Source organism: Haliaeetus leucocephalus, unplaced genomic scaffold, assembly GCF_000737465.1.
Source record: "Haliaeetus leucocephalus isolate CR32 unplaced genomic scaffold, Haliaeetus_leucocephalus-4.0 Scaffold741, whole genome shotgun sequence".
NCBI classification, from domain to species: domain Eukaryota; kingdom Metazoa; phylum Chordata; class Aves; order Accipitriformes; family Accipitridae; genus Haliaeetus; species Haliaeetus leucocephalus.
Window position 1 is genome coordinate 3,230,797 of NW_010973177.1, and position 26,510 is coordinate 3,257,306.

A 26,510-nucleotide genomic window follows, 5' to 3' on the forward strand; every position below is an offset into this window, starting at 1 on the left:
CGATGGGGTCAGGGCTGGGGGAAGAACTCTGAGGTGCACAAAGACCCACCTAAACCAAGGGGCTCAGCTGCAGCACTGGACCGCAGAGTGCCGGCGCGTGGAGCAGCACCTTGCCACAACCCACACCCAAAGGGACCCGTCATTGCTGCCCACGGCTCACCTGCCTTTTCCACCTCTGTTTCTCCGAGAAACGAGACAGCAGAGAAACCAATAGCAGAGAGGGAGAGGAAAAGAAAAAAAAAAAAAAAAAAAAAAACCCACCACACCTTTGGGGCTAGCATCAACCCTCTTGGCAACCAGCGGGTCCCACCTGTGCTGAGACCCAGCGCGCTCGTGGCACCAATGGGCTGTCAGAAATGTCAGTAAAAACCCCCCCCCCCCCCCATCCCGCCATGAATATTCCTTCCAGTCCCAGATCCCCTTTCCAGCAATGCTGAGGGCGACCTCGGCAACATGAAATTAATATGCAGAACGGAATCGGGCACCTAACGAGCATCCGCCGCCCCCCCCCCCGAAGCATTGGGGCTGGCTCACAGTGATTAAGAGGGGCTCGTTTAGGGGTGCTGGGAGGGCTGGGGGGGGCAATGGGGGGGGGGGGGTTGCTGCCAGCTGTGGTCCTGCCGCTGGGGTGATTTTCTACCCTTCAGCCCACGCTGAACTCATCTTCATCAAAGCTGGGACTTGGAGGCAGAGAACCACAAAAATCAGCCTGGGGGTCACTTGGGGTGGCTGGAGCATGGCTTTTCCCCCACCCTCGTTAGCATCCCTCATTTTCTGACCCTCATTAACATCCCTTTTCTGCCAGATCAGCAACCCAGACTGGCTCAGCACCCGTTGGAGCAAGGGGGACGGTGGTACCCCGGGTGGGGAAGGGGCTGTGGCTCCACTCGAGCATCCCAAAGGAAACCGTGGTCCTGCTGTGATCCACCCCGGCAAAATCAAAATGCTTTGAAAAGCAAAGAGAGCGCCATGCTGGGCTTCATAGGCACCAGCGAGGGATGTTGGAGGGAGATGAAGCCCAGAGCATCGCTTCGCCGCCCGGGGGAAACTGAGGCACACAGGGATAAGGGCAAACATCTATTTTGGGGCAAAGCTTGTGGTGCTGGGGGTCCCAGCCTGCTCCTGTCTCCTGCCCTGTGATTTTGGAGGGATGCACCAACCTGGGGGGGGTGATGGTCCTGGTTTTTTTGGGGGCTCCTGGGCTTTTTGATGGGTAAAATGAGGGTGATTTCCCCCCAACCCCCCTCCAGTTGGGATGAAGGTAAAACTGCAGCCCCTGAGTCAGATCTCCCTAGGACCAAGGGAACGGTGAGTTCCCAAATTCGCCCTGTGCCCACCACCGGAGATGCTGAATCACTCACGTGGGGCAGCTGTGGGCAGCTTTAATGACCAATATTATTAGCACCGGCCACGTTTCCCCATCCAAATCTATCCCTTCACAGCGGGAGCTGAAACCCACTTGCGTTGCAGGACCGAGGAGGACGCAAAAGCCCTCGGGTGGGAAAACTTTTCTTTAAAAGAAACCCAAATGTCAGCTCTAAATTGGGTGTTACACGCTCATGCTCCGTCTCTTCATTACTGTATCGTAAAATTACATTAGCCGGGAACGATCTGCATTCAAATGACTCTGTGTCTGGAATGATAACGCAGGAATATGAGATTAAAATGTAATTATGCTCTTTAAAGTCAAGGAAGGTTAATAAAATGTTTTTCCAAGTTGCAGAGGCTCCGCAGCCACAACACAGAATCACTTACGAGAATCAAGGGGAGGATGAGGTGGGAAGGGGGAAGCAGGGGGAGGCAGAAAATGTATAGAAAACATAAAAAGGGGGTTTGGGGATGAAAATATTGAGGTCATCTGGGGTGAGTCATGACACAAAGTGATCTCAGGATGATGGGGGGTTCGTGGGGCTGGGCAGATCCAGCTGGGAGCATCCTTGCTGGGCAGTGATGCTCACAGGTACCCAGCCGCGGCCCCGGGGCAATGCTGGAGCCCCCAACCCACATCCCAGCTCCTGCTTGATGCTTTGGGGCTACTCGAATCCGTGCTCCAAATCCCCCCCACATCAGCCACGGGGGTCCCGTCTCTGCGTCTCCAGCACCGGATTTGCTCTGCCACGTCCCTGCTCTTCCCCAGGCTCTTCCTGGGGCCCCAGAGGAGCCCCCTTCGTTAGCGCTGATCTCCTAACGACATGCGAGGCGGGCGAGGCGGGCGCTGCAGCATTAATCGGCGGCGTTAGCTGCCTGCTATCTATAACCCAGCTCGCCTCTGCTCACAGAGGAAAGCCCCAAAGGCCTGCCACAGGGTGGGGAGTGGGCAGCATCCTCAAATCCACCCTCCCCATCCCTCCGGCTCAGCTGAAATACGGCCCCAGCTCTTCCTACACATCAGCAAAGGGGCTGGGGGATGCTGGAAGGGTTCAGCCGCAGAGCTTCGCCATTTGTGCCCTTCCCAATCACTTTTCACATCAGGGAATAACCCAGATGATGGGAAACGGGGCGTCCGGCAGCGACCTGCAACGTTCCTGCGCTGTTTCACTCCTAAAACACCCTCCGGCTACACTCGTAGCTTTAAAGCATCTTTGCTGCATAGAAATGACAATGATTTTCCAATCCTTGAGTGATCACACCCTTACACATGGTCAGGGCAAACCACAAGAATATTCTCCCCCCCCAATCCTTCATTAACAGCGGGAACTTTGTTAGCTTTGTGTGAGGTTTTTGAGAGCTCCTCCAGAGGAGGGAGAAAGGATGGAGGTTGCGGTGCTCTGCAGCAGCCCACAGAGGTCAAAAAGTGACAAAGTTTAATCAGAATAAATTAGAGGATATTGGGTACCGCATGGAAAACTGGAAGATTTTCACCGATTTGTGCGTTTTCCTGCGGCTGGAAAGGGATGCAGCAGAGAAGGAGAAACTTCTCAAACACGTTGCTTGTGCGCTGGGGATAGGAAGCAGGTCAGGCTGACAAAGCAGCACTCCCTTCTCCTGTCTGGATGAGCAAACGCTCCTCAAATGGGCCTGTCTTCGCAGCATTTAGTGGAGAGCTACCCTGTCACGAAGCGTTTCAGCCAGTTGCTGTGAATTCACAGCCTGATGGGGGTTAATGGCTGGAGGCTGATGGCGGGGGCGGGGGGAATCCTGCACCTCCTGGCTGAGCGCAGCACCTTCTTTTCTCGTGTCACGGCTAAAGATGCTCCTCTGCTTCCATGACAGGATGGAAAATAGCTCTGATGCTCATTTAAAGACGGGAGCGCAGCCAACGTCAAGATTTGCTGGGGCGCTGCTTTTATCACTTGTCCGTCCAAATCCATCCCACTGGGATGAAGACGTCACGTCGGGAGGTCACTGACCAGCAAGGGATGGATTTGTCTTCCTAAAAGTGCTGGAAGGAGAGCGTTAGAGGAAATTGCTCAGGCCTTCCATCAAAGGGCGTTCCTTGCCTCCCGAAGAGAAGACAGACTCGGTGCCGGGAAATAAATTTGCTGGTGGCATCTGCCCATTCTGCGTGGGAGATTTCAGGGAATTGTCCTGGCAAAAGACCCCGTGGGAAGTCCTGGCTACGTGGCACCAACCACCAAGCCCATCTTCTCGGGGTGCAGAGAGGGTCTCTGCTGCCCACAGAGGTTTCAGTGCCCCGCTCGTTTGCAAGGGGAGCGATCAGGAGGACGAGCTGGGGGTATGTGGTCGTTCCCTAAGCAATGAGAGGTGGGCGCAGAGGGAAATTCATCCCTTCGCCCTCCCTGTACCAGCAAGAGGGGGACACAGGGGTTGAAACTTGCTGCCAAAGCCTCTGCTCCGTCAGGTTCCGCGCTCTCTCTCTGGAGAACGAAGGGAACCTGGAGAGAAAACTCACCTTCAACCCCAGCGAGATGCCTCCCAGCCTGAATCGCTGCCCACCGGCAGGATATCACAAGAAACTTTTAGGCAGGAGAGATGGTTGGCTGAGCCGGCGGCTTTGGGTTTCGTCGGAGGCAACCGGGCTTTGTTAGCGCCAGAGAAGAACGAGACGGCTGCGCGGATGGGGAGCTCCTGCGGCAGCGATCGTTCCCCGGAGATCTGGGGCGGAGGAGGTGTGAGAGCTGAATCATGTCAGGATGGTTCACTGCAAACACGACAACACCACAGATTTGAGAGGGGTTTTGCTGCCTCTGAATTGTGGGATTTTTAGGAATCTTTTTGCCTATTTTCTAAGCGTTTATTATTTAAAGATGGGGGACTTCCTATTTTTGCTATAAATGGAGATGGATTACAAACTCCCACTGACGCAGACGAAGAGCAAGATCAGTTCGGTGCTGATACAAAGCCGTGTCTCAGTTGCTTGATGAGACTGCTATTTCCTGTGACCAGAAAGCCACAAATATTAGGGGTTGCTCAGCAAGTAGGTGCTTTTAAGAGAGAATAAAGGTATTACATGCAAAGCTGAGTTGAGTCAGCTGGAGGCTCGTGACCCCAGAGAAACTGGCACAGAACACCAGCGAGTAAAGTCTGCTCCGTGGGAGAAATTACTAATTAAGTGGCAGCAGCAGGGGGTTATACAGGTGACAAAACCCTCTGCTGTCACCTTACTCCTCGGCACATCCAGGACACGCTGGAGACAGAACGTATCCGAGTGATCTTCCTTCTGGCTTTTTTCTGAATAGTACTTTGAAGACCAGACCTCCTCGGGTTTAGGTATCTGAGTCTCAACCCTGTGACGGTCCACGCGGCTGCTGCGATAACCCCTCTAAAACCCACGGGTCTGCAGATCCTTTGTGTCAGCTTAGCTTTTTCCAGCCCATTTATTCAGTACTCTGCAAAGGGATTCACTCCACGAAATCATTAAGACGCACAATGAGACCAATTACGAGTCAGAAAGAGAACCTGACTTTAAACGTAATTTTATTAAGGCTTAAATGTCTATCAGCCAGACGGGAGCTGGTCCAGTCACACAACATAAACCGAGAGTGACGTTTGGTGTAATGCGATGGCTTTTCTACAAGTTTGTATGAGCAGGATGAGATCGCTGCCAGTTACTCACGCATTAACCACGGCCTCTCTTTGTGACTTGCTGGACTCCAGGATGAACGACGTGCTCCTGCAGCACAGCGAGGGCACCGCAGGAAGGAGGGGAGTGAGGCGGGGAAGGGGAGAAGTCAGGTAGCTTGCATGTTGTCAATCACAAGGACTTTGCCTGGTCCACGACCGAATGGCTGCTCGTCAAATATGTAAATGGTTTTAACTCACAGGGAAGCTAAACTCACAGTCCAAAAGGCACCTATGCTAAACCACTGAGCCACTGGGATGGTGGTAAGAGGGCGGGTGCGACAGGTGGAAATCAGTTCTGTATAAATACATATTCCTTGTTAAAGAAGCTATGGCTTTTATTATCCTCAGATCGCTTTGCTCTGGCGCGATGCTCTAACCCCCCACCCCCCACTACTCTGTAAGCACAAGAAGACCAAGTCCTCTCCGCCATTATGGGTGCTCATCTGGCAAGCTCTCCAAAGGCCTTCGTCCTCCTACGGATCAATAAGGACACAGGGAACAGCAGCGGCTCCTTGTTCTCGTCCTCCCGGCAGGCTCCGGCAGCCGAGGGGGTCAGAAGTGAACCCTCCTGACGTCGTGCGTGGCAGCCGACCTTTTACAACTCCCGCACAGTATTGATGATGGAGACTTCTGCTTCTCGGCCAAGCACGGGCGACACATGAGGTGGCCGCAGGGAAGCTGGTAAACGGACTCCGTTTTGAAATAAGAGGAGAAGGTTTTGCCGCAGGAAGAGCATCCTTGGGTCTGGCTGCTCCTGCTGTGCTCTGCAAAGGCGACAGGAGAAGCGGCTCAACAAGCCCACGCTGTTGCCACCCCTTACGTGCCCAATCCTGCCTACAAGCCTAGGGCCCCGCTTTCTGCAGATGTACGGCACGGCTGTAGGCACTCACGGCTCAGGACCGTGGCCCGTTTTCTCTATCGCTACCGTAAGGAAAGGGATTGGTCTAGCTTCTGGGGCAGGTTGTGCTCAGAAGGGGCTGGATCACGTCAGCATTTGCACCATCAGGCTTTTAATTGAAGACAGATGACTGTAAAGGGCTTTTCACTTTTACTGAGACTAAATCGGCCTCCCTTCCGCTTTTCCAACGCTCAGATTAAAATCACTAATTCCCGAGTGAAATGCTTTAGGTATCATTTTGCATTCCTGTCACACACTACCTATCAAGGGCTACTCAGTCAACTCTTAAAACAGCAGCAATTTTAAAGGGGACAGGAAAAAGCTTAATAGCTTAATGTCACTGCAAAACAGCAAAAGCTATTCAGAGAGAGAGAGAGAGAGAGACACACTGGGAACTGCACAGCCCCGGCCCTTTCTCAGGGTCACTTGGTCCCTCTGAACCCTCTTCTCTGCCACGAGCAGGCAGATCCTCGCTCAGGGGAAGAAGAGGAGCAAGCCAGCAGTTAGGGCACCAGCCTGTGGAGGGACATATGAGGGTTCAATGCTTCCCTGCACCCCAAAGAAATGATGTTGGGAATGCGTATGCAGCTGGATTAGCGTGTCTAGCTAGCAGATGGGATGAAAACTGCGAGGACTCAACAACCTGGCCTACATATATTCAAACCTGATGGGATTCTGGGCACACACTTGGCTGGTCGGCCTGTGATGTTGCTACTGTTACTTGTTTCTGTTAAGGGTCAGCATGCTACACGGTATTTGCTAGATTTACACCTCTCGAGCTGCATCTCCACAGCAGACTCATTCCCCATACACGTGACAACTGCCCAGCTTGCTCTGTGCAGCTAACAGGCAACATTTAAGCCACTCAGCCCAAATCACAGAGCTCTGTGAACAGCCAAAGACTCAACGTGGGGCAAGCTCTCAGTCTGAACTAATCTGGTGCAGGCTGGGCTGAGCGCCGCGTCTCAGCGCAACGCATCCAGGATGGTCCTTGGGCAGCGCAGACAAGCGACAGCCAACAATGGGGGCAAATCACAGGACTCATGGTGAACCCTGCTCTGACTGTGGACATGGACAACATACCTCACTTTCTGGGGGTCAACATGGTCTAACCTGCCTCACTGGGAGAATAAACCATTAAAACTGCCAAGAGAAAAAAGCAGTAGTTAAGGATTGTTAAGTCAAGCTTGCTGGGAGACAATATAATACCTTTATATTGAATATATATAATATTTTGGGGTCTGAAGAGGCATAGAAAGATGCTGAGCAGCAGCTCAACCCTCCCTGTTAACCCAGTCCCAGTTCCCCTCTATCGCTCCCAAAGGTGAACCAGTGGTGCCTGTTGCTTACCGAGGATGGTGCCCACGCTCCACGAACTGCTGCAGCCTCCCTCGCTTTGCACCTGCTGCTGGCTTTTCATCAGCTTGGCTGTAAACGAGGGCATTGAGCTGAGCGCCGAGTTCAAGGCAGTGTCCAAACTCTCCGACAGTTTTTGTTCGTGAGAGACCGGATCTGCAAAGAGAAGCACAAGCTTGAGAAGCGGATGCTGGGAAAAAGAATGCGCAACTGAAATGCTGCTTTGCCTCTGAACCTTTGGGACAACACTTGGGGTTTTAGGAGCCCTGGTACTTGTTTTCTTTAGAGGTCTCTTTTCCCCACTGAGGTGCCAGGATGAGGATGTAGCGCCTCATCTCCTTTGGGTCCTAAAGATGAAAAGTCCTACGGATTACCAACAGACATTCATGTCATTCCCCAGTGCCAACAAACATTAAGGTGCCAGCTTCTATCTGCAGGTCTGAAAAAGGACAAAACTCCAAATAATCCAGAAACCTGTTTCCCTCTGAAACCCCAGGCAGCTTCCTCAGCCTGCTCCACCGAGGGTCCCAGCCCAGTGCTCCCACGCTTGCTTCCTGCAGCTAACTGGGAACATTTAAGCCACTAACAAAATCTGGGGGACTTATTTTTTTCTCTGTGTCCCAGTTCTGAGTCAAGGGATAAAGCCAAAGGCACAGGGTTGGACCACTCCCTGCAGCGTTTTGTCCTGTGCAATACGGAAGGCGTTAATTAAGACTATGCATTAAGAGAATGTTGTCTGCATCACTAATTCTGTTAAATCCATCTCCCAGAGGAGGACCTTTGAATTAGTGCTGCACATTTGCTACAGCAATCAAGGCTGATGAAATACTGAAGCATGAGCTCCCTGGGCCAAACACTGTGCTTTTATTTATGTACAGGCATGGCTCCGCTGGGAGCTCCAAGACCCCACAGGGCAGTCCCTGCTCCTGTGGGGCTGGGGCACATCCCCAGCGGGAGCTGTTACACGCCTCTTCAATAAAAATAACAAATGGTTCCTCCTAAAACATGGAATGAGCTCTAGACTGAGAGATCAGAGCAGAAATGTACAGTCTGACTTCTTCCTACTCTTTCCGGTACCACCAAACATAATTATTTTCAACCAAGTCATTAAAGAATTTGCTTAAAATCAAACGACCACCTAAGCTTTTTCCTTGAAACATTTTTTGGCCATTTTGGGAGAAAGGTGAAGGGAGTGACAGGCACCAGCAGGCACTAACAGCAGTCAGAAGCTGTGGGCCATTTTTTGACATGTTACAGACCACTAGAGGACACAAGAAAACTCGACTTACCTGCCTAGAGACAGCCCTTACGTGACCAGAAGCTACCCGTGCACCGTGTACTTACACCGTCCTACTCAGACCAGACTGCTTGCAGCAGACAGCCTCACAGACACAGCTGCTCTCCTCAAGCTCATCTAAATATGAGATTGCTAAAGACGTCTCTTTCCCACCTCCCAGCTTAAGTTTACCCTCCTCCTCCAGTGGGATTATTACCTAAAGCAGTAACTCAGTTTAATGATACCAGAGAGAAGGTATGCAGTTCAGTTATACCCACGTAACAGTTGCACTGCCAGCAATAACATTTCAGGAATTCCTGTGCCAACAAGGGAAAGAGCAAATGCAGCAAAACAGATGTGGATTTGGGTGAAAGATCTAGCATGGAGTCAAGACGAGCAATTGCCTGGGAGCCACGCTCTTCACCACGGACTGGAGGCTGAAGGTACTAGCCATTAGAGAATAAACCACAAAGAGCAAACAGATTTTGGGGAGAGAGGTGTGAATCTCCTTGGAATTTAAACCACAGATCACCTTTGCTTTCTAAAGACTGTCGCCTCCTCGCCAGTCCTGCCCGCCCCAGCACTTGAATGCTGCTGGACCTACAAAGAGTATCCTACACGTCTGCTCCCAGCGCTCGGTGGATCCAAAGGTCTGCCTGCACTGCCGCAACGCTGCCTTGCCTGCCCGGTCAGAAGCTGTGGCGTGGCTGGGGACCGAGGTGGGTGAAAGCACTCAGCTTTTCAGGGAATTTATCTCAGGGTTGCAGGTCTGGACTGTTTTTCTGCCTCCTGGAGCTTATGCCCAGTGGCGCTGCTACCAGCTCGCTGAGAAAAGCAAGGATAAAAGGAAACCAGCACCCATTTCCTTCCCCTGTAGGCACAAGTCAAGTCCCTTGCCTAATGTCACTACCTGGTTTTCTGCTTTAACTAACTGCAAACCCTGTGCAAGTCTCTCCCAGCCTGTGCTGTCTTCTCCTCCCTGCTCTGAAGGCAGCGCTGCCTGCCAATTCCCGTGTTGCCGTTGGTTCTATGCACTAAGATTAGCGCAGACCGGAGGCTGTGCAGCGACATGCTCCCCAAGCTCAGCCTCTGCCCCAGGAAAAGCAGCCCCGTGAGAAGTAAGGAGCCAGCGTGTCCCAGGGACACAACCTGTGCAATGATGCTGAGCGTGCAGGGAACCAGCTGCACCAAGAGCCCAGGCTGGCAGTTCCTGGCCAGGGAAATCCACGAGCAGGATTAGTGCCCCATTCCTTCTTTCCTCCCCACCTCACTCCTCATGATAAGATCCACACCAGCCAGGACCCCCTGTGCCATCACCACAGCACCACCAGACATTTTTTTTCCTGCTGTTGTATATTTTCTTGCTGATGGAAGAACAACATACTGGATAGGTGGGGTAATAAATCACCTGTGATAAAGAAACTTCAAACCAGCACACTGTGAGAAAAACACTGTCTCCATATGGACAGTGGCTCGAAAGCAAGAAGGAGAAAGGAAATAAATACAAACTAAAAGGGAAACACGGCAACCTGAGCAAACAAGAGGGCTGTGAAACAGACTGCACAAGTAACACAACAAGAACAATGAGCCTAGAGAAGTGACAAAGTCAAAGAGAATGGGAGCAAGCACCATCCAGGATGGCAGGTTGTGCTGAGGAGAGGGGAGGTGAATGAGACGATGACCTGACTTCCACAACGTCTACCAACTGCAAAATACAACGGCCTTAAAGCTTTCTAGAGGTGGGATGGGAATCTGTGCTGGAGCCTCCTGACTTGAAAACCTGGCCCCAGGCTGTCAAGACACTCAAGAAACACAAGTGACTTAGGGAGCCACGATACCTGTCGAACAGTCCATTTGGATCAAATGCGAGTCATTGTCAGTTTTCATTTTTTTAGCACTGTTCTCTGAGGTAGACGTGACAAGTAAGTTTGTAGAAGAAAAATAGGGTGGCTGCACAGAGCTCTGATCCATACAGTCCATTTTTCTTTTCAGAGAAGACATCGTTATGGAAGAAGGTACGAGCATTTCTGAGGCATGAGGCCTCCCGAGCAGGTTGGTGCCAGGGATGCTGTGCTGTAAGAGGAAGTGGTCTATCCTGGCTTTGAGGGTAGGGTGAGGTAGGGGCTGTGAGTGCTGGCTGAAGGCCACCCCAGTGAAAGGATCGCTGGGTACCCTGCCCCAAGACGCCTCACTCCGGTTGCATTTTTCCAAGGTGGTCTGGTCGATCACCTTCCCGGAGGGCAGGAGCATGGGGAAGGTCATGATCTCCAGAGTGATGGGGTCCAGGAATTCTTCAGGGATGTCTTGGACGACATCCACCAGCTTGCGGAGGGTCTGCTGCTCGCTGTCGTTGGCGCTGAAGGGCACACAGTCGCTCTCCATCGGCGTCCAGAGCTCTGGTTTGAGGCTGCCGACATCCTGGGCGAAGAACTGGGAGGCTACCTGAAAGACACCCTCGATCACCTCCTGTGGGCATGATTTGGCAGGCTGTCCCCACACCTCCAGCCTCTTAATGCAAGGCAGGCCGCCTCCAGCCACATGGGTGATGCAGATTTTTAAGTGCGACACGTTGCTGAGCGAGGCGGGCCCTTTGTTCCAGAGGTCTTGAGATGCAGAGCCAGGGTAGGAGAAGACATTTTCCATCTGATGGAAGGGAGGCCTTGGCTTGAAGCCTCTGTGGCCGAATGTCACTTTGCTTTGATTTTTTAAGACAGCTTTGCCCACCAGTGTGAAGGTGTCTTTGTCCGACACAGGCTGACCAGCCAGACCTGAGAACTGACCCTCAGGGCTCTGCCAAGAGGTTTTATTGCATGAGGTAGAGGTGTAAACTTCGAGCCCGGAGAAGGTTTGGTATCCCCCGGATGAGATGTCAATATTAATCCTGCAGATCTCAATGTTGAAGGGAAAAGAGATCGTAACGTGGACTGGAGGCTTGATAAAGTATTCGCTGCGGAAACCACGATTTCTCCTGGCAAGGTCTTCGGAGATCAGATTCTCCACCTCGTAACCATCAGCAGAAATCTGTGTTTCAGGAGAAAACTGGATTTAATTTGAAGCAAGAAAATAAAAGGAAACTATAATTTCACAAGCACTTACATAGATTTTCAAGATGACATCAACTAGGAACCAAGGCTGCGGTTTCATGTGCAGCTGAGACAACAGAGGAGATCCCTGCTCCTGAGGCAGACCAGACCCACTCCCACCCTCCTCCAGCCACATGGTCCCATCCGCTCTTCTCTGCACCCTCTGTTACCTGGCCAGCCATTTGCAGAGCTGACTTCACTGCTAAAAGAGAGGAAAATTATGGACGGTTTGTGGTTTTGGCTGGGTCAGTGAACTAAATCAAGTGGGAGAGTGTGGCTGGGAGCAGAGCATGTGTGCGTGGGGGAGATGGGAGTCTCCTCTCTTTCAACAGTGGTGAAACATTATGCCAGCTTATCCTGCCATGTGGAAACGTACTCGGAATCACACAGTTACAGGATCCCAGAGAAACCTCTGGAGATCAGCTAGCCGACTGTCTCCTCCTGCTCTGGGATCAATCCTACCCATCCCTGAGGGAGATCGGTCTAACCAGGCTGGGTTCCACCCCATGTCTCCTAGAAGATGCAATCCCACCCTCTGGTCTGCTCCTGGGCAGACTGGCTCTACCCATTCCCTCTCCTGGAAGCCCTGGGGCCTAAAAACTCTGCAGCACTTGCTAAATGAACAAATAACAGCAAGGAATATCTATTTATTCCACCTGCTTAATATGGTCACTCTACACCCTCCTGATCACAATAATCACACTGAACCTCAGTAGCACTGGCCAGGTCTCTCAACACAGCATCTGGATGGATGGTCACGCTTGTACTGCTGTTTTTGCAGCACAATACTTACAAATCCAAGGCTGTCTTGGATTTTGGGGTGTGAGCTGGTGGGGAGACTTAGAATTAAAAAGTTGCTTTGAATTAAAAACTAGTTAGTATCTAAGAGATTCCGACGATGCTGGGTGAAAACTTAATTACTTCTAGAGTACAGTAACTTCAGCAAACATTGCCAAGAGCTGCATATTCTACTGGACAACGGGAAAGCTCTAATACTGCAGGGAAAAAGGTATCTCAAGTCAAAGCACGCATACCCATAAGCACATAACATTGTCTCGTTATGAGATCCTGCAAAATTAGGGCTTCTTCCTTCCAACAATTAGTGTGTGCCACATTAAAGCAGTCGCAGGAGGTTATACAGTGTTCTAACACCACCTGGCAAAGACTGACCAATGCACAGACAGGACAAACCAAATTTTGAAGAGTAACTTCTGGGAAATCTCTCAATACTGATTTTTCAAAGTACTGAGCCTTCAGCTCCACTTTTATCTTCACATGAGCTGCAGATCCCAAGCACCCAGACACGCATTCTCTTAGTGCTCGCACATCAGTGATTCTCTCAAGACTGAAGCACAAAAGGGGAAGGGGATCCAGGAGGACAGATTCCCAACATCGGTTCACAAAACCTCCTTGCTGGGAATAACAGGAGACTGGTAAGCTTGGAAGAGAAAGCTGTGAGCAGAACCACCCAAATCACAACCCTCCCACATCACCGGAAAATTATTTTAATTGACAAAAATGCTCTCAGCTCTGCAGACTAAAGAGCCTACAGCTTACCTAGGTCTGGACTGCATTTGTCCTCAACACTTCTGTCGCCAGTGGACATATACACAGCCTCCCATGTTAAAATCCCTCTCTGAACCAGCCAGACCACACAAAATGATGGGAGTTTGCTGTGAGTTGCCTTTGCTTTGTTTTCTCAGGGTAGCCTGGCATGGCCAGCCAAAAATCAGTCTTCCAGAAACACTGCTAATTATCACAGATGAGCAGCAAACAAGCCCTCTCCAGCCCCAACCAGCCCAGCATGCCACTTCCACCTAACTCCTCCATCCCTCCAGCTCCCTAAAACCCCACACATCATGACTTTACCTTGTTGCAGTGAATTCTTGGCTTGAACTGTGGGAGACAGACGTTTATTACCATCTTGGCAGTTGGAGAGACCTCACTTTCTGAGCATCAGATTCAGCTTGTAAAAAAAAAAAAGCAAAATAAAGAAAGTGAACATCAGTGAACAGTGAAAGGATCTCGTGTTTTGGAGCCTATATGAATTACAAGCTCGGTGGTTCCTAAAATGCAGCTCAGATCTGAGTCCAGGAGGTAAAGCCAATATAAACCCAAATGACTGTGGTGGAGAGACGGGATCGAGAGAAAAAATTGCATTAATATTAATCAGTGAACCCCTGAAGAATTATCAAAGAGAAAATGGCTATTTTAACTAGAAATGTCTTACCTATGGATAGACTAGCAATTAGATCTGAAAGTTCATCAAAGAGGCAGGAGGTTTTGTAGATACAGTAAAGCATGAGAATATCACATGGGGTTGTCAAAGGAATTGGTGTGAGCTCTCAGCAGCCTCAGTCGGACCTGGAGGACACGGACGGGCTGCTCTGTGATCTGACGGGGGCATTTAGCACCGCAGCCCCTCACTGCTGCGAGGTGGAAAGAGCCGGTGTCCATTCCCACCGTGTGGCCTTGAACTGCCTGTTTTGTCTCCGTGCATGCCACGTCTATCGCTGCCTTCAGCAGTTTGAGGCAGGACCTGCCTGCGCTCTTGGACAACACCCAACACAACAAGCTCAGACAGGGCCTCTTGGGACGAGGGTAACACCAGTCAGCACTAACACACCGCTGCTGCAAAGAGAAATGTTTCTTGAGATGTAAGCTAAGATTAAACACAAATATTAATAATCGGTATTTAATAGCTCCAAGGGAGCAGAGGGCATTTAATAGCTCTGAGAGAGATCATCTGTGTTCTGAACACCGGCCCAGCTGATTCTTCTGACAATGTTCATTAAAGAAACTCAAGTGAACACACCTTCTTTTCCATTCAAAAAAATGTGACTCAAATTGGTTTGATCCTTTTTAAGAATGAAATTATCTGCAAGGCAAAAGTTTTAACCTTTCGTTAACCTTAGTTTTAATATGTCATTGCCTTGGGCAACCTTGCAAATCAGGAACCCACGGCTTTCTTCAAGAACAAGCAGCTCTTTAATGATTTTCAACTGAAGCTGTTAGTTCAGCCAAAATGAAATTGGCCTTCTGGGGGCACGTCAGTCCGGCCACTGAAATGCAGAGCATTAATGAGCTTGCTTTCCCTGCCTGCTAAGCGTGCGGGTGCAGTCCGGTCTGCGCATGATCGAGCGCAACAGTCTGAAATGAGAAATGTGGTACCCACGGTACAAATCCCACATACAAAAATCAACACAATAGAAGCCAAGCCTGCAGAGAGCAGAACTTGAAGCTTACAATGCTAATGCTTAACCAAAGCAGGTGTGAACTTAGGAAAAGCTGCAGCTTGCCAGACAAGCACCCCTTCTAGCCCAATATTTGGTCTCACAGCCATCAGGAGCAATTCCTGCTCCTCAACAGGGAACACGGGAACAGGGCAAGCACAAACCAATGCTCCCCCAATACTACTTTCTTGGCTGCCTGAGCCTGAGAAGCTTCCAGTACAGGGCTGCCAGTGTGGAATTGTTCAAACAGGCTTTTAAACTGGTTTGACTTTTGGCACCTACATCTTGTGGGAATAAGATTGCTGGTTTAACTACAGGCTGTGTGACAAAACTACTCTTTTTGGTTCATTTTGAACCTGTTGCCTGGTAAATTAGCTTGGCTCTCAACACTGGTATTATGGAAAATGGCAAATCAACTCTCTTTGCTCCCTTTCTTGGAATGACTCACGATTCGCGATCTGTTCTATTTCTCCTCGCATCTCTTTCCTGCGCTGAAGACTTCTCCATTCCAATCTGACCATACTGGTGCATTTGCATTGAGCAAGTCTTGGTGAGACCTTCCCTCGATGTCGGTGAGCAGGGAGAGGCACCTTCACCTCTGCACCCCTGCAAAATCATCGCTTTAAAAACTCACTTCTCATGAGCCGCTGTCTACTGAGATCCTGCCTATGGCAGATGTCAAATTCTCCTGCGGACCTTGCGCTGTGCAACCTCCTCTTTCTAAGTGCTGCCTCGTGCTAGGCAAATCACGGATGGGTGCAAGCCATCCCTCAGGACAGACTCACGTCTTCTTCCAAGCCTAGGGCTGTTACTGAGGTTGCATCCTAAATCTTCATCCTTTCCTACCATGCTTTTAATAATCTGTGGCAATTAGCTTTGGTTAATTACAAACAATTTATTCTCTCACTCAACTTGCTGTTTTTCAATTCAGTTCCTCCTTGTTCTGCAGCATGAGGAGCTATATATATATATATATGTGTGTGTGTATTTTACAGGATTTTCTCTTACCTGTTTGTGACCCTGACAGACTTAAACAACTCAGGCTAATTTTTCCAGGTTCATCATCTCACTAAGAAAATGCACTATTCTGCAAGTCCAAGTCACTGCTCTCCTTTCTTCTGAAAAGCTCTGCTGCACTCTTGCTTCACAGCTAAAGTTGGTCACTGAGTTGCTTTTACCCATGGCTGTGTTTTTTTTACTCTTACCATGAAAACACAACTCAGAAGACAAACAGTGGGCACGAAGGGACAGATTAAATGAGAAACTGGAATGAGACTAGGACTAAGCTTCCGTGTAAAGAAGGAAAGCGAGAACTGGCTGGACACACTGTGATAGGAAAGTAAAGGGGCCGGCTGAGGCCAGAGAGGCAGGCTGGGAACAAGAATCAGCAGGGACAGGCAAAAGCAGCCGAGAGGAACTGATCAGAGCAGCAGCCAGATTCAGATGGGGACAGTGAGCCCCGGACCCCTCTAGCAAAGAGCCTGGGCTGAAGCAAGAGCTGGGGAAATGCAGACTGTAAAAACCTCTGGGACAAGAATGGGATGGAGCAGCAGATGTGGCTTCCCACGGCTACTGGTGCCATTACACCCCAAACTTGTGTGGAGGTCTCCTGTGCTAGTGACAACTCACGTGGTTGTGGCACGAAGAAGGATCTGAATTTATGAACACTTTAAAAATTCAACACCTGCACAACTGCATTACTAAAGTCATTACTCATCAAAACATCGAACTCAAAGATCACGAAGGACTTAAAGACTATGAAGTGCCATCAGGATGCCACACAAGTGTCCATCTCTCTCGAGTGCGAGAATGAAGATCTTTCGACTAGGTGGTGAAATGCAGACCTGAAGGACTGCACTCTGTCCTTTTCTATACCAGCAAGATCCTCTGTGGTCTTGGGCAAGTCATTTAAAACCAGCCTTTTTGGAGCTACTCACTAAGTGCCTTCCTGGTGTCCTACCCAAGACTAGAGAGCTGCTGCAGTAAGGAACGTGCATTGTGGTCACTGAACTAAGGTGCTCCATAATGCTGAGTATTTGAGAGAGGAAAAAAACGAGCCCAGACATTTTAAACCAGGCAGCCAAAATGAGCTAATATACAGCAACTGTCTTGGGACAGCAACCTGCTTACTGCCACCTCTCTTCCCATCCTCCACCTCAGGATTAATTTCAGCACCTTGAAATGCTGCATGGCAAAACAGCCAGAACAGCTCAGCTGCCTTTGCAGTGGGAATGGGAGTTTCATTTGCTGCTCCATGTGAAATAATCCCTTCAGCTCTGCTCAGATGCAGAGTCTGCCCTGTACACCTCAGGAAATGTCCCTCCTCTCGGCGAGAACCACCACCTGAAAGCTCAGGAAGATGCCAGCAACTCTGTCCTCACAATGACATGCAGAAATCAGACACCAGGCCACATCCTGAGCAAGAAAATAACACAGTGAGCCATGTGACGGAGGGTGAAACCAGCAGCCTCCAGAGCAGATGCTTCACACAGCCAGAGTTTGCACAGGATTCATCATTGCCCAGGCAGCGGAATCACCTGGATTTGTCAGCCCCATTCGGTGGCAGACGGTATCAACAGGGTCAACACGATGCAAATCCTCTCTGGCAGGCATTGCTGAGAGCCGAGCACTAAATTAACGTCTCAGGGTCAGAGCACCCCAACACTCAGCCCCAGCTTCCATCTCATCGCTCAGCTTTCACGCTCTGTCCTGCTCATGCACAGCTCCTAAAGGAAAAACTCAGACTGCCTGACTACCAGCCCCAGCTTGACAGTGATAGAAACAGTGAGGAAATACATATGTGCATTCCTAGCACCCAGCTCAGCTTCATGACTAAAGATCATCCCAATTCCCTCCCAAATACCACTGTTCTGCTCTCACAGAGCCACCAAATCCATCCAGTTTCATTTAGGGTGAAGAAAAAGGTAATCGCAGAGAAAAATGAATAGGACAGTAGTTTTTATTTGTCATGGAAGCATTTGAGGATGTATGTACAAAAGGAGAGCATGGGACATATGACTGTCAGCAGAGCAGAATTGACTAACACAGCAAGGCAGCCTGAGCACACAGAGGACCTGCCAAAAACTTAACCAACACTCGGAGACCATTTTAATCAGTAAACAGAAAGAGATGCATCTGGGAGGCAGTGTCAGCCTCTGAGCGAGCACTATACCAGACTAGCCAGCCCTGCTAAGCAGTGCTGGGTCAAACACTTTGTAATGGAGGTAGCTCAGTTTCTCCAAACGCGTGCGTTTGAGCAGAGGAAACCATTCCCAGAAGGGAAGCTCAACCACCACGTACCCCAGCTGCTGCAGCTGCCGCCGTTTCAAGCAGTGCAGCCCCAAGAGCCGCTTGGAGCAGTAGCAGTAGTGGTTTCGGTTGGACACCTGAATTGCCAGTTTCACCTGCCGAGGCTGCCGGTCCAGTGTAAGAGATGGGGGGACTTCAAGACAGCACTCCGATTTAGGCTCAACTTGCAATCTGGCATCTGCAAGAAGAGCTCCACCTGAAAGCACAGCACTATCCCCTGCATTTGGTGTTCCTGCTTCTTCCCTCCCCTCCTGCCCAGGAGTCCTGGCTTCATTTTCCACTTCCACAGGAGACTGGCTACTAGATGTCCCTTTTATAAGCTGAGCCATTAAGTCATCCGTTAGACTAACTCCAAAGTCTTTCAGTTTCTTATCTGTAATAGGGTCCTTTAAGTTGAAAGGGATGGGATGTCCATCCATAGCCAAATGAACCTCTAGATCACTCGATCTCGTGTGAGGCAGGATCATGTGGTTCTTCACATATTCGGGGCCACCTAACATGCTCTCGAGAAGAGACACAGCTTCCACAATTTCAGGCCTGACATAGATTTCTTGCTCTGCAAAATTCAAAACCATCTCGGTCATCTCTTGATAAAGCTGAGGTGAAAGGCGGCTGCCTTGGTAGCTCGGGCACTCAATTTCAACACTCTTACTAAGCGTGAACAGGTCCTTTTTGAGCTCATACTTACTACCTCTTGTTTTCTGGACAAACTCATCCCTCAAAGCATAGTCTATCAGGTCCTCTGGGAAGCGTTTGACAAATGCCAGGCCAAGCAAACCAGTAAGGAGATGCTCTGGATACTTCCTAAATTCATGGAGTTTCCTATGCATCTGCTCTATCAGGCTGCAGTAAAACTCTTCCTCATTCGGCGGTTCATAGTCCAGGCATCCAAACGACCACAAGAACTTGGCAGCATCTTTGCTTCGGCAGTAAGTCACCTTAGAAGGCAAAGACATGGCTACAGCAGCCATAATGCCCTCGTCAAAGTAGTGTAGGGATGAACATGTAAGAGTGATGTGCATGATGCCCTGGATGTTTACTGTAGGAATCCGAGTGGGAATGACCTTCCCAAGTTCTTTCAAGAGGGGTAAGTGGTCCACGCGACTGTAGCGGAGTAGTTTAAGCACGTTCACCAAAGCATAAGTGCTCATGTCTTCCATCTGCAGGTAGACTCTGTCTGCAATTTTTCTCATGACGTGGTCAGAGATACCACTGAGGGACTTGAAGAGCCCTAAGCAGACAGCACCCACCTCCTCCAGCATGAAGGAGTCCAAGTACTTCAAAATCATGCTCTCCACCTTCTGCGTCAAGTCTGCGGGTGACCTCCGGCCTTCACCTATGATATAAAGAAGCTGAACAAACTGGGGCAAAGTGAGGTCTTTCCAGTGCATGTTGGCATAGCTGAACAAAATGCTCAGGTAGGAAGGCACGCTACGCTCCAGACAGCGCCAGCAATCAGCCACCAGCAGCAGCTGGTCCAGGTTCATGTCCCACACTCGCCGGCAGAATTCGTTCTCACATGCGTTCAGCAGAGGGTGGGTGGGTGGAACAACCAAACGAACACAAGCTTTCAAAATATCGACGAGTTCTGAAGTACTAAACAACCTGATGTTTTTGACAGCACAGCGACACAGTGTATTAAACCTGGGTTCGGACACCAACGCTGCGTGTTGTTCCACTGGCAAACGACTCAGCTTGCAAAAATAATCTGTGATAGTTCCTGGGCTCTGGCTGCCCTTGCATACAGCCACACTGTGTAAAATCGAGTCACCTTCTTCTAAAGGAAGGGTCTCTACTGGCTCAAATTTGTCATAGCTGAGAGATTTGTATTCAGGCCTCCCGTTCTGAAACATGCGAGGGTCCTCCTTGGAGTCATGCATCTCTCTTTTATCCTTTTCTGCCTCCTCCTTGGTTTGTGCCACAGAAGGGCACGCCGAGATGGTCTGCTTGAGGAGCGGTTTGGACTTGGGCTTTGGCAGGGCATTTCTGACAGAAGGCAAAGCTTGAGAAGAGGCGTTACTGAATGTATGCTGAACCTGTGCCTTGCCAGGGCTGGTGAAAGTGTCACCGAGAGCCTGGCCACTGCTCCTAGCAGCGTGCTGCTGGGAGGCAGCTCTGCTTTTGGCATAGGCAGATGGATTATACAATACTCTGTAGTCCAGTGGATTCAGCAACTGGATTGTAGCTGCAGATTCGCTTCTGGTGTTGGCCGTTTCTGGGTTCTCTTCCTTTTCCTGCTCACTTTTGCTGCTTCCGCTCTCGGCCTTGCACTTGGCTGTAGTCGAAAATGCAGTCACCCTGCTCAGTCTTGGAAATCTTCGGCATATTAGCACTGTAGCCATGGATCACAATTTACTGGGGTCAGAATTGCTTCCAGGTACTGAAAAAAGGGCAGACGAAGAATGAGTGGCTTCCACCTAACACGAAGCACTTTTTAATCTATCCTTTACGCTACCGAAAGTGAGGTGATACCAGTGTTTCCCCTAGCCAAGGCAGCTGTTTCCCTGCAATGCCGTAAGGCAGCTGCTATCGAACATCACCTCATGCAAAGGCACTTCAAGACAAGCACCCAGGTGACCTGACATACCCAAAGTCAGGGTACATGGCAGACGGGTATTACCTGCTACTCAGCAGCTACAAGTAACCCGGCAGAGACCGTGGGAGTTAAGAAAAAAGTCATCGCTTTTTCATTTCTAAGAGACCCAAACTGCTTTTTTTTCATTCTAAACAATGAAAACATATTTTTGCAGTAGAGCTGCAGCTTCAAGAGATTTTATGTATTCAAAGAGAGCATTCTGCTACTTGTCACCATAGTCTGAAACACCAACCACCACCCGACAAGTTGTCAAAATATCCAGGGTGCCGCACTGCTCTTCGCACCTAGAGACAGTATGTGGAGGCTCTGAGCAAAGTCTCCGCAAAACCAGTCCACAGAGTGAAAGACGGCCCGTAACCTGAAGATAAAGATTAGCTGAAAAGAGAAATGTGGCCCCAGAACAAAGGGAAGAGTATGGGAGAAGTAACACAAATCATCATGAGATGCTACATCTCGAGTTGAGAACCAGAGGGAACAGAACTTTATGCTTCAGACTTGGGAGAATCTCCCATAGTTTTAGGGTCCAGAAGGCTTAAAAATGCCTGGCGCCTTCCTAACTCCTGCCTAAACCAGCTACAGCACAGAGAGCGAGGATGAGAAATTCGTCAGGAGTTAAGCTGCATGCTGCCAGCCTGCAGCGGCTGCCAAACGAGCCTGTTTACAATGATTCAGATGCTGATTTAAAAAAAAGCACCAGCTCAGCGCTCTGTGTAGCACACCCTTATCCCACCATGTGTGGCCAACCCCAAAGATGCATGAGATCAGACATTTTCAACTTCTTTAAAATCCTTTGTGCTCTCACTACCACAGGGCGCCGAGCAATCAGGAAAGCTGAAACCTGGCAGAGACACTGCAACAGCGATACGCATTAGCTTCTGTGCTCCCTGGTATGGGTGAAATAAATCCTTTACAGGCATCCCTCTGAGCTCAGCTTATACATGCAGCTTCCCAATTAGGGCTAGATCAAGATGTCGAATCGGTGCAGGCAAACTCAGTTTTGCAGCAGCAAAATGGATGCCTTGGGGGAAGAAGAGGTGGGATGAACGCTGTGGCTTTGGGGTATCTGAGTAGGAGAGGGCTGCAGTGGGGTGGGGGATCACATGCAGCTCTGGCTGAATGTAAGCTGGATTTTTTTTGAGTACAAGAATCCCCACCGTCTCCCATGACCCATTAGATGATCTACTCCTGCGTTGCAATGGTGATGCATCACCTCCTCTCAAGGAAAGGTGAGATAGCAAGGGAGGGAGGATGGGGAGAGTCAAAGTGATGGTCTTTGCTCCCTCGTGGTGCCAGATGTGGGGTACTGCCTCCTGGGGGGATGGTTCCCCACAGTAGCCTCTGCTGCCTCTTGTGCGCCCTGAACTTTCTCACAGCAGCAAAATCAGTAACAGGAGCAGACAGGCAGGCAAGACATCTCTGATCTGGCACAGGCACGAGCAGCCTGCTGCTCTCTTCAGGCTGTTTTCTCACCAGGTAGCTTTACCTCTGTCTTGTTGGGGCTTGGCTTCTGTCTGAGGACAGGATCTCAGCACAGAGTTGGCACGGGAGTGCTCCCGATCTGCTCCAGTGCAAAGTCAAATGGCTCAATTCAGTCCTTTGGGACCAACCACGTTGACTTGCACTGAGGCAGCCGAGGAGATCTCGCATCCTCTGCTCCACGGGCAGAGCTTGGGGGCAGCAACTGCCAGCTGCTGGGTGAGGAGAAGCTGCCAGAGCAGTACCCCTCTCAGCCGCCCCAGGAGGAGAGGTGAAAAAAGCAATCTGGGTGGAGAACAGGAGGCTCTGGGGGAAAAAGAAGGAAGGCAAGCTGAAATGAAGATTTCTGGAAACCGCCACACAAGGAGGAGGGTACAATAAAGAGGCCAATGCATTTTTAAGATGACTAGCAAATGGCTGACAAATATCGTGAGACACTCAATTGCCGCTAAGCTTGCTGGGCACCTTATTTGTATCTCAAAGCACACCACGAGGCAGCCCCCTGGTGCAGATCAGGCTCTGCTCCACAGACCCCAGGCACTGCTGACCCTTACAGCTGCGCTACTCCCCACCAGCCACGACCATCCCCTTCCAGCGCAAGAAGTCAAATCACGACAGGCAGGAGAGACCCTACCTCTTCTGAACTGTCTTGCGAGCAAAGGAAAGGAAAAGCCCCCTCAGAACCTGAGCAGTAAAACCCGAGCCAAGAGCTGTGACGCTGCGGCACGGCCCAGTCCTCACAAAGCCAGCAGCAGCAAGAAGGAGCTGGATTTCAAAGTGCTGCTGTTTAGCACAAATAAATGTTTGATGAAAATATCGTTTCTGGCTCTACTGGCTGTGATGTCCAGCCTGAACTGGCCGCACATGACGGACGCCGTCTTCGTGTGGCCGCAGACAGGCAGCAGTGAAGTGGGCAAGGCTCAGATCTGCACCGTGGCTGGGGGAAGGAGACTCCGTCCCCTCTGACACCATCCCCTCTTCTAGCATCTCACAGAGCGTGTCCTGGAGGACACTCGGAGGGGCTGGTTCAAGCTGCAAAAATGATCTGGGACAAGAGAAGGTTTATCCTATCTAGGCTTTCTGAGAGACTTTCTTGTCTGACTGTATTTTGCATGTTTTCTATCTATTATTCTATTATTGAGAGACTGACAAGCACTATGGAGACACACGCGTTTTATTTAAAACAAGTTCTATTTGCTGTTGAAAGGCGATACTACCTACAAAATCCAGCACTCTGCTGTTACCAGAAACACCCCTCTCAGTGATGACAGCCCCACTTCAAAGACAGAGAATCAAAGCCACAGCGTTCGCGCACCGAAGTCTCCGAAGGCGAACGTCGCGTGCTGCTAAGAATACCATCCACGTAGTTTAGCGTTAAGCTGTGACGCATTCGGGAAGCTACTGAGTGAAGAGAATATTCCTCTCCTCCCTTGCTCCAAATCCAGCAAAAAACGAGACGACCATGCGCAGGGGAGCGAGGTTGGGCTGGGTGAGATACTTCAAGCACCTTTGAAAGAAGCAGGCTGGGTCCAAGTGGCCTTTTGCCATGACTTTCACCCGCCCCCAGCCTAACTCTTTGTGAGCTTTGAAGTTTCTACAGCATTTTTCTTCCAACTCAACCTACACCTCTCCTCCATTTTCCTCTCTTACTTTTACCCTGAGTAATTGGCCTTCCTTCCTCCTCCCACTGTGCTTCTCTTCTCATTTGTACACAGCCAAACTCCTTCCCACCTCTGGGCAAGTCTCTCCAGAAATTTCACTTCCAGTGACTCCAAAAAGCCAGTCAGAAAGTGAGTTTTGGAGCTGGGCCCTGCAGCTTGCAAATGCACTTGGTGGAGGTCCTCTGGGATGGAAACATCTTTGTGTATATGTCTGTGTGTCACACTTACAGCTGAGCTCTCAACCAAGAGCGCAACTGCACAGCAGAGCGTGAGCTGAACACCAGGGATAACAACATTCCTGGAGGGATGCCACCCGCCTCGGAGTATCAGCTCTGTGAAAGGGGACAGAGGTGCACCCTGAAATGCTCTCTGGGCTTTTGGTCCCTCTGAAATGCTGAGAGGGACCCCTCAAGGGATCCACACTAGGAGACCACCCACCACTGCAGCGCACCGCCCCTTCCCGTGCTTTCCCCCTACCCAGCACCACTGACAGTAAAAGGGCAGACGGCATCTCCTCGGCACGCGCAAGGAACTCCAGGTCCCAGCAGTGCAACGCTGGGGGCGAAACACCTCGTTTTGGCCAAGAGCCGACACTGAACACCTGTACCTGGGCTGAAGACAGAAAGAACAGAAAAGGAATGGTGGTTCCCCCCCCCCACTCCCCAACAGATTATGACGTCGGAGTGCAAACCCGTCACTTCTTTTGTTTGTCTCTGCTTTTTTTCCCCCCTCCCTCCCTTTTAGGTCCCCACCGGCAGCAGGCAGGACGAAGGGCTCGGCCACCCCCGGGGGGCAAAGCGGCCGCTCGGTGGGCCCCGGCCGGCAGCACCGAGCCCCGCCACTCCCCCGGACGGCTGTACCTGCACGGATATAGCACCTAATCACACACATACACACACACCAGTGGGGCAGTGACACCCCCATTGCTGCAGCCCCCAGGCAGGGCCTTGGGGGGGTGGGGGGGCCTCCGCGCATGCGCCTGTGCCCGCCTCGCCCCTGCCCGCTGAGGGCTGGCGGCGAAGGGAAGGGGGAGAGGAGGGAGAAGGGGACGTGGCGGCCCGCTCTGGCTGCCCGCTCGCTCGCTGCCACTCACCGGGGCCCGGCGCCCGCCGCCGGTTCCGGCCCTGCCGCCCTGCCAGCCCCGTCCTCCCCCGTCGTTTCCCCAGCCAGCTTCCGGTCACCTGATATTGACGCGCTTCCGGAAGTACGGAAGCCGAAGGAGGCCGAGCAGTGCTCGGGCGGATGGAGGGGCGGCCGGCGGGTGGCGCCAGCGGCGCGGCGGCCCGGCCCCCCTCCACGTGATGAGGGGAGGGGGAGTCATGTGACACGGGGGTCACGTGGCTGTCCAGAGCCGGGGAAGGAGGAAGGAGGCCGCCATGTCGGTGCGGCGGGGTCGGGGGGGTCCCTTCGGTCGCTCGGTGCCGGCCCGGGGGTGCGTTCCCCTGGGAGCCGACCCCAGTCACGGTGGCTGCAGGCCCGGAGGGTGAGCCGGGCAGCGGCCGTGAGGTTCCGTGGCTGCCCCGGGGAGCTGGGCCACCAAGAGCCGGTTGGCCAGGGCTGTGTCTGGATGGGTTTTGAGTATTTTAAGTATTCACGGCTCCGCTGTGGCCAGATACTTCTGTCCGCTGCGGGCTTTGAATCACTGGCAAACAGTAATTAAATAAGGCCTTGAGGACGGAAGCGTGTTAGGCAGGGCACGGCGCACAGACTTCCTAAGCACTTGCATCACTTCCTAATCTTTCTACTAGGTGAATTTCCTTTTCACCTCTTCCAGCGCATCAGCCTTTTATTCCCTGGCAGCTGAGGACATGACATCTTCAGAAGACCAAGTGGAGTTGAAGGAGAAACATGCTAGTTGCGGTCAACTGTAATAAAAGCTTTGTGTTGCTGATGGCACCTTACACCTGGTCTGAGGGAAATCATCGAATCCCTGACACGCTTGTTTTGCCCTGGGAGGCACAGCTTTGTCATGAGAGAGCTGGAGACCTCTCTCGCAAAGCCGGTGTTGGGAAAAGTGCTGGGTTTGTTGGGGTTTTTCAGAAAAATAATGCTGATCTGAATGTTGCTTTAATGTGACGCTGACAAAGCAGCTGGGGCGGGATTCATTTGAGTGAAAAACCTGCAAACTGACAGGAGTTTTTGGGCATTGGGTTAACTCCCTGGTTGTGAGGGAAGGCAAAACAGCCTGGGGTCAGCCTGCAAAACTACCTCCCTGGCAATGTCCTTCTCCCCACCCCAGCCATCCAGGGATCCAACGCGAATTTGGTGGTATTTTGACTGCTTGTGTTTTACGCTTCTTCAGCTGCGTAAAGGACTCGTGCCAGGGAATCAGCCCTGTTCCCCAACCGAGCATCAGGCTGCCCATTGGTGGACATCACACGCTTCCCTGCCCTGTTCCCTGCAGCCCGGAGAGCAGCTCCCTCAAACCGGCTCCCTTCCCAAGCTCACAGCCCCAGCACAGCAGAGGTTTCTCTGGGCAGTGGCAGCCTCTGAGCCCCGGGGCCGGGGACACCACAGAGAGATGCTGCGGTGGGAGATGTGGCTGCTCCGAGCGAGGTCTTGGCGCGGGAGGGAAGGGGAATTAGTTCATGCCACTG

General features: G+C 51.1%; 2 protein-coding genes across 15 annotated transcripts; both read right to left on the bottom strand.

Annotated features, from left to right (window-relative positions):
* Positions 1-4,915: 4,915 nt before the first annotated feature.
* Positions 4,916-13,840, bottom strand: UBOX5 (U-box domain containing 5). 5 transcript variants are annotated; one of them, XM_010580779.1, is made up of 5 exons: positions 13,508-13,840; positions 10,394-11,576; positions 7,274-7,435; positions 6,860-6,939; positions 4,916-5,789 (listed from the first exon to the last, which is right to left on the bottom strand). In XM_010580779.1, exons 1-5 carry the CDS (start codon positions 13,559-13,561, stop codon positions 5,499-5,501), a joined length of 1,770 nt encoding a protein of 589 aa, XP_010579081.1. In that variant the 5' UTR covers positions 13,562-13,840; the 3' UTR covers positions 4,916-5,498. The 5 variants fall into 5 exon arrangements, with proteins under 5 accessions (XP_010579081.1, XP_010579080.1, XP_010579083.1 ...); XM_010580778.1 differs by lacking the exon at positions 13,508-13,840 and adding an exon at positions 11,652-11,789; XM_010580781.1 differs by lacking the exon at positions 6,860-6,939 and having other exon boundaries at positions 5,488-5,789; positions 13,508-13,607.
* On the bottom strand, positions 13,517-25,056 carry FASTKD5 (FAST kinase domains 5). 10 transcript variants are annotated; one of them, XM_010580768.1, is made up of 3 exons: positions 25,007-25,042; positions 24,405-24,525; positions 17,375-21,134 (listed from the first exon to the last, which is right to left on the bottom strand). In XM_010580768.1, the coding sequence occupies exon 3, from the start codon at positions 20,520-20,522 to the stop codon at positions 18,048-18,050; it is 2,475 nt and encodes an 824-aa protein (XP_010579070.1). In that variant the 5' UTR covers positions 20,523-21,134; positions 24,405-24,525; positions 25,007-25,042; the 3' UTR covers positions 17,375-18,047. The 10 variants fall into 10 exon arrangements, with proteins under 10 accessions (XP_010579079.1, XP_010579077.1, XP_010579070.1 ...); XM_010580777.1 differs by lacking the exons at positions 24,405-24,525; positions 25,007-25,042 and adding an exon at positions 13,517-13,604 and having other exon boundaries at positions 18,172-22,824; XM_010580775.1 differs by lacking the exons at positions 24,405-24,525; positions 25,007-25,042 and adding an exon at positions 14,298-17,286 and having other exon boundaries at positions 18,172-22,824.
* Between the last annotated feature and the right edge of the window lie 1,454 nt (positions 25,057-26,510).

Bases quoted from the DNA above. Each gene is read 5' to 3' on its own strand.
- UBOX5 (XM_010580778.1), bottom strand. From the start codon at position 11,774: ATGTGGCTGGAGGAGGGTGGGAGTGGGTCTGGTCTGCCTCAGGAGCAG. The intron at 11,577-11,651 runs GTAAGTGCTTGT...CCTGAAACACAG, and splicing joins ATGTCATCTTGAAAATCTAT to ATTTCTGCTGATGGTTACGA. The intron at 5,790-6,859 runs ATTAGTTCAGAC...TCGCCTTTGCAG, and splicing joins CTCAGCCCAGCCTGCACCAG to AGCACAGCAGGAGCAGCCAG.
- FASTKD5 (XM_010580774.1), bottom strand. From the start codon at position 20,522: ATGGCTACAGTGCTAATATGCCGAAGATTTCCAAGACTGAGCAGGGTG.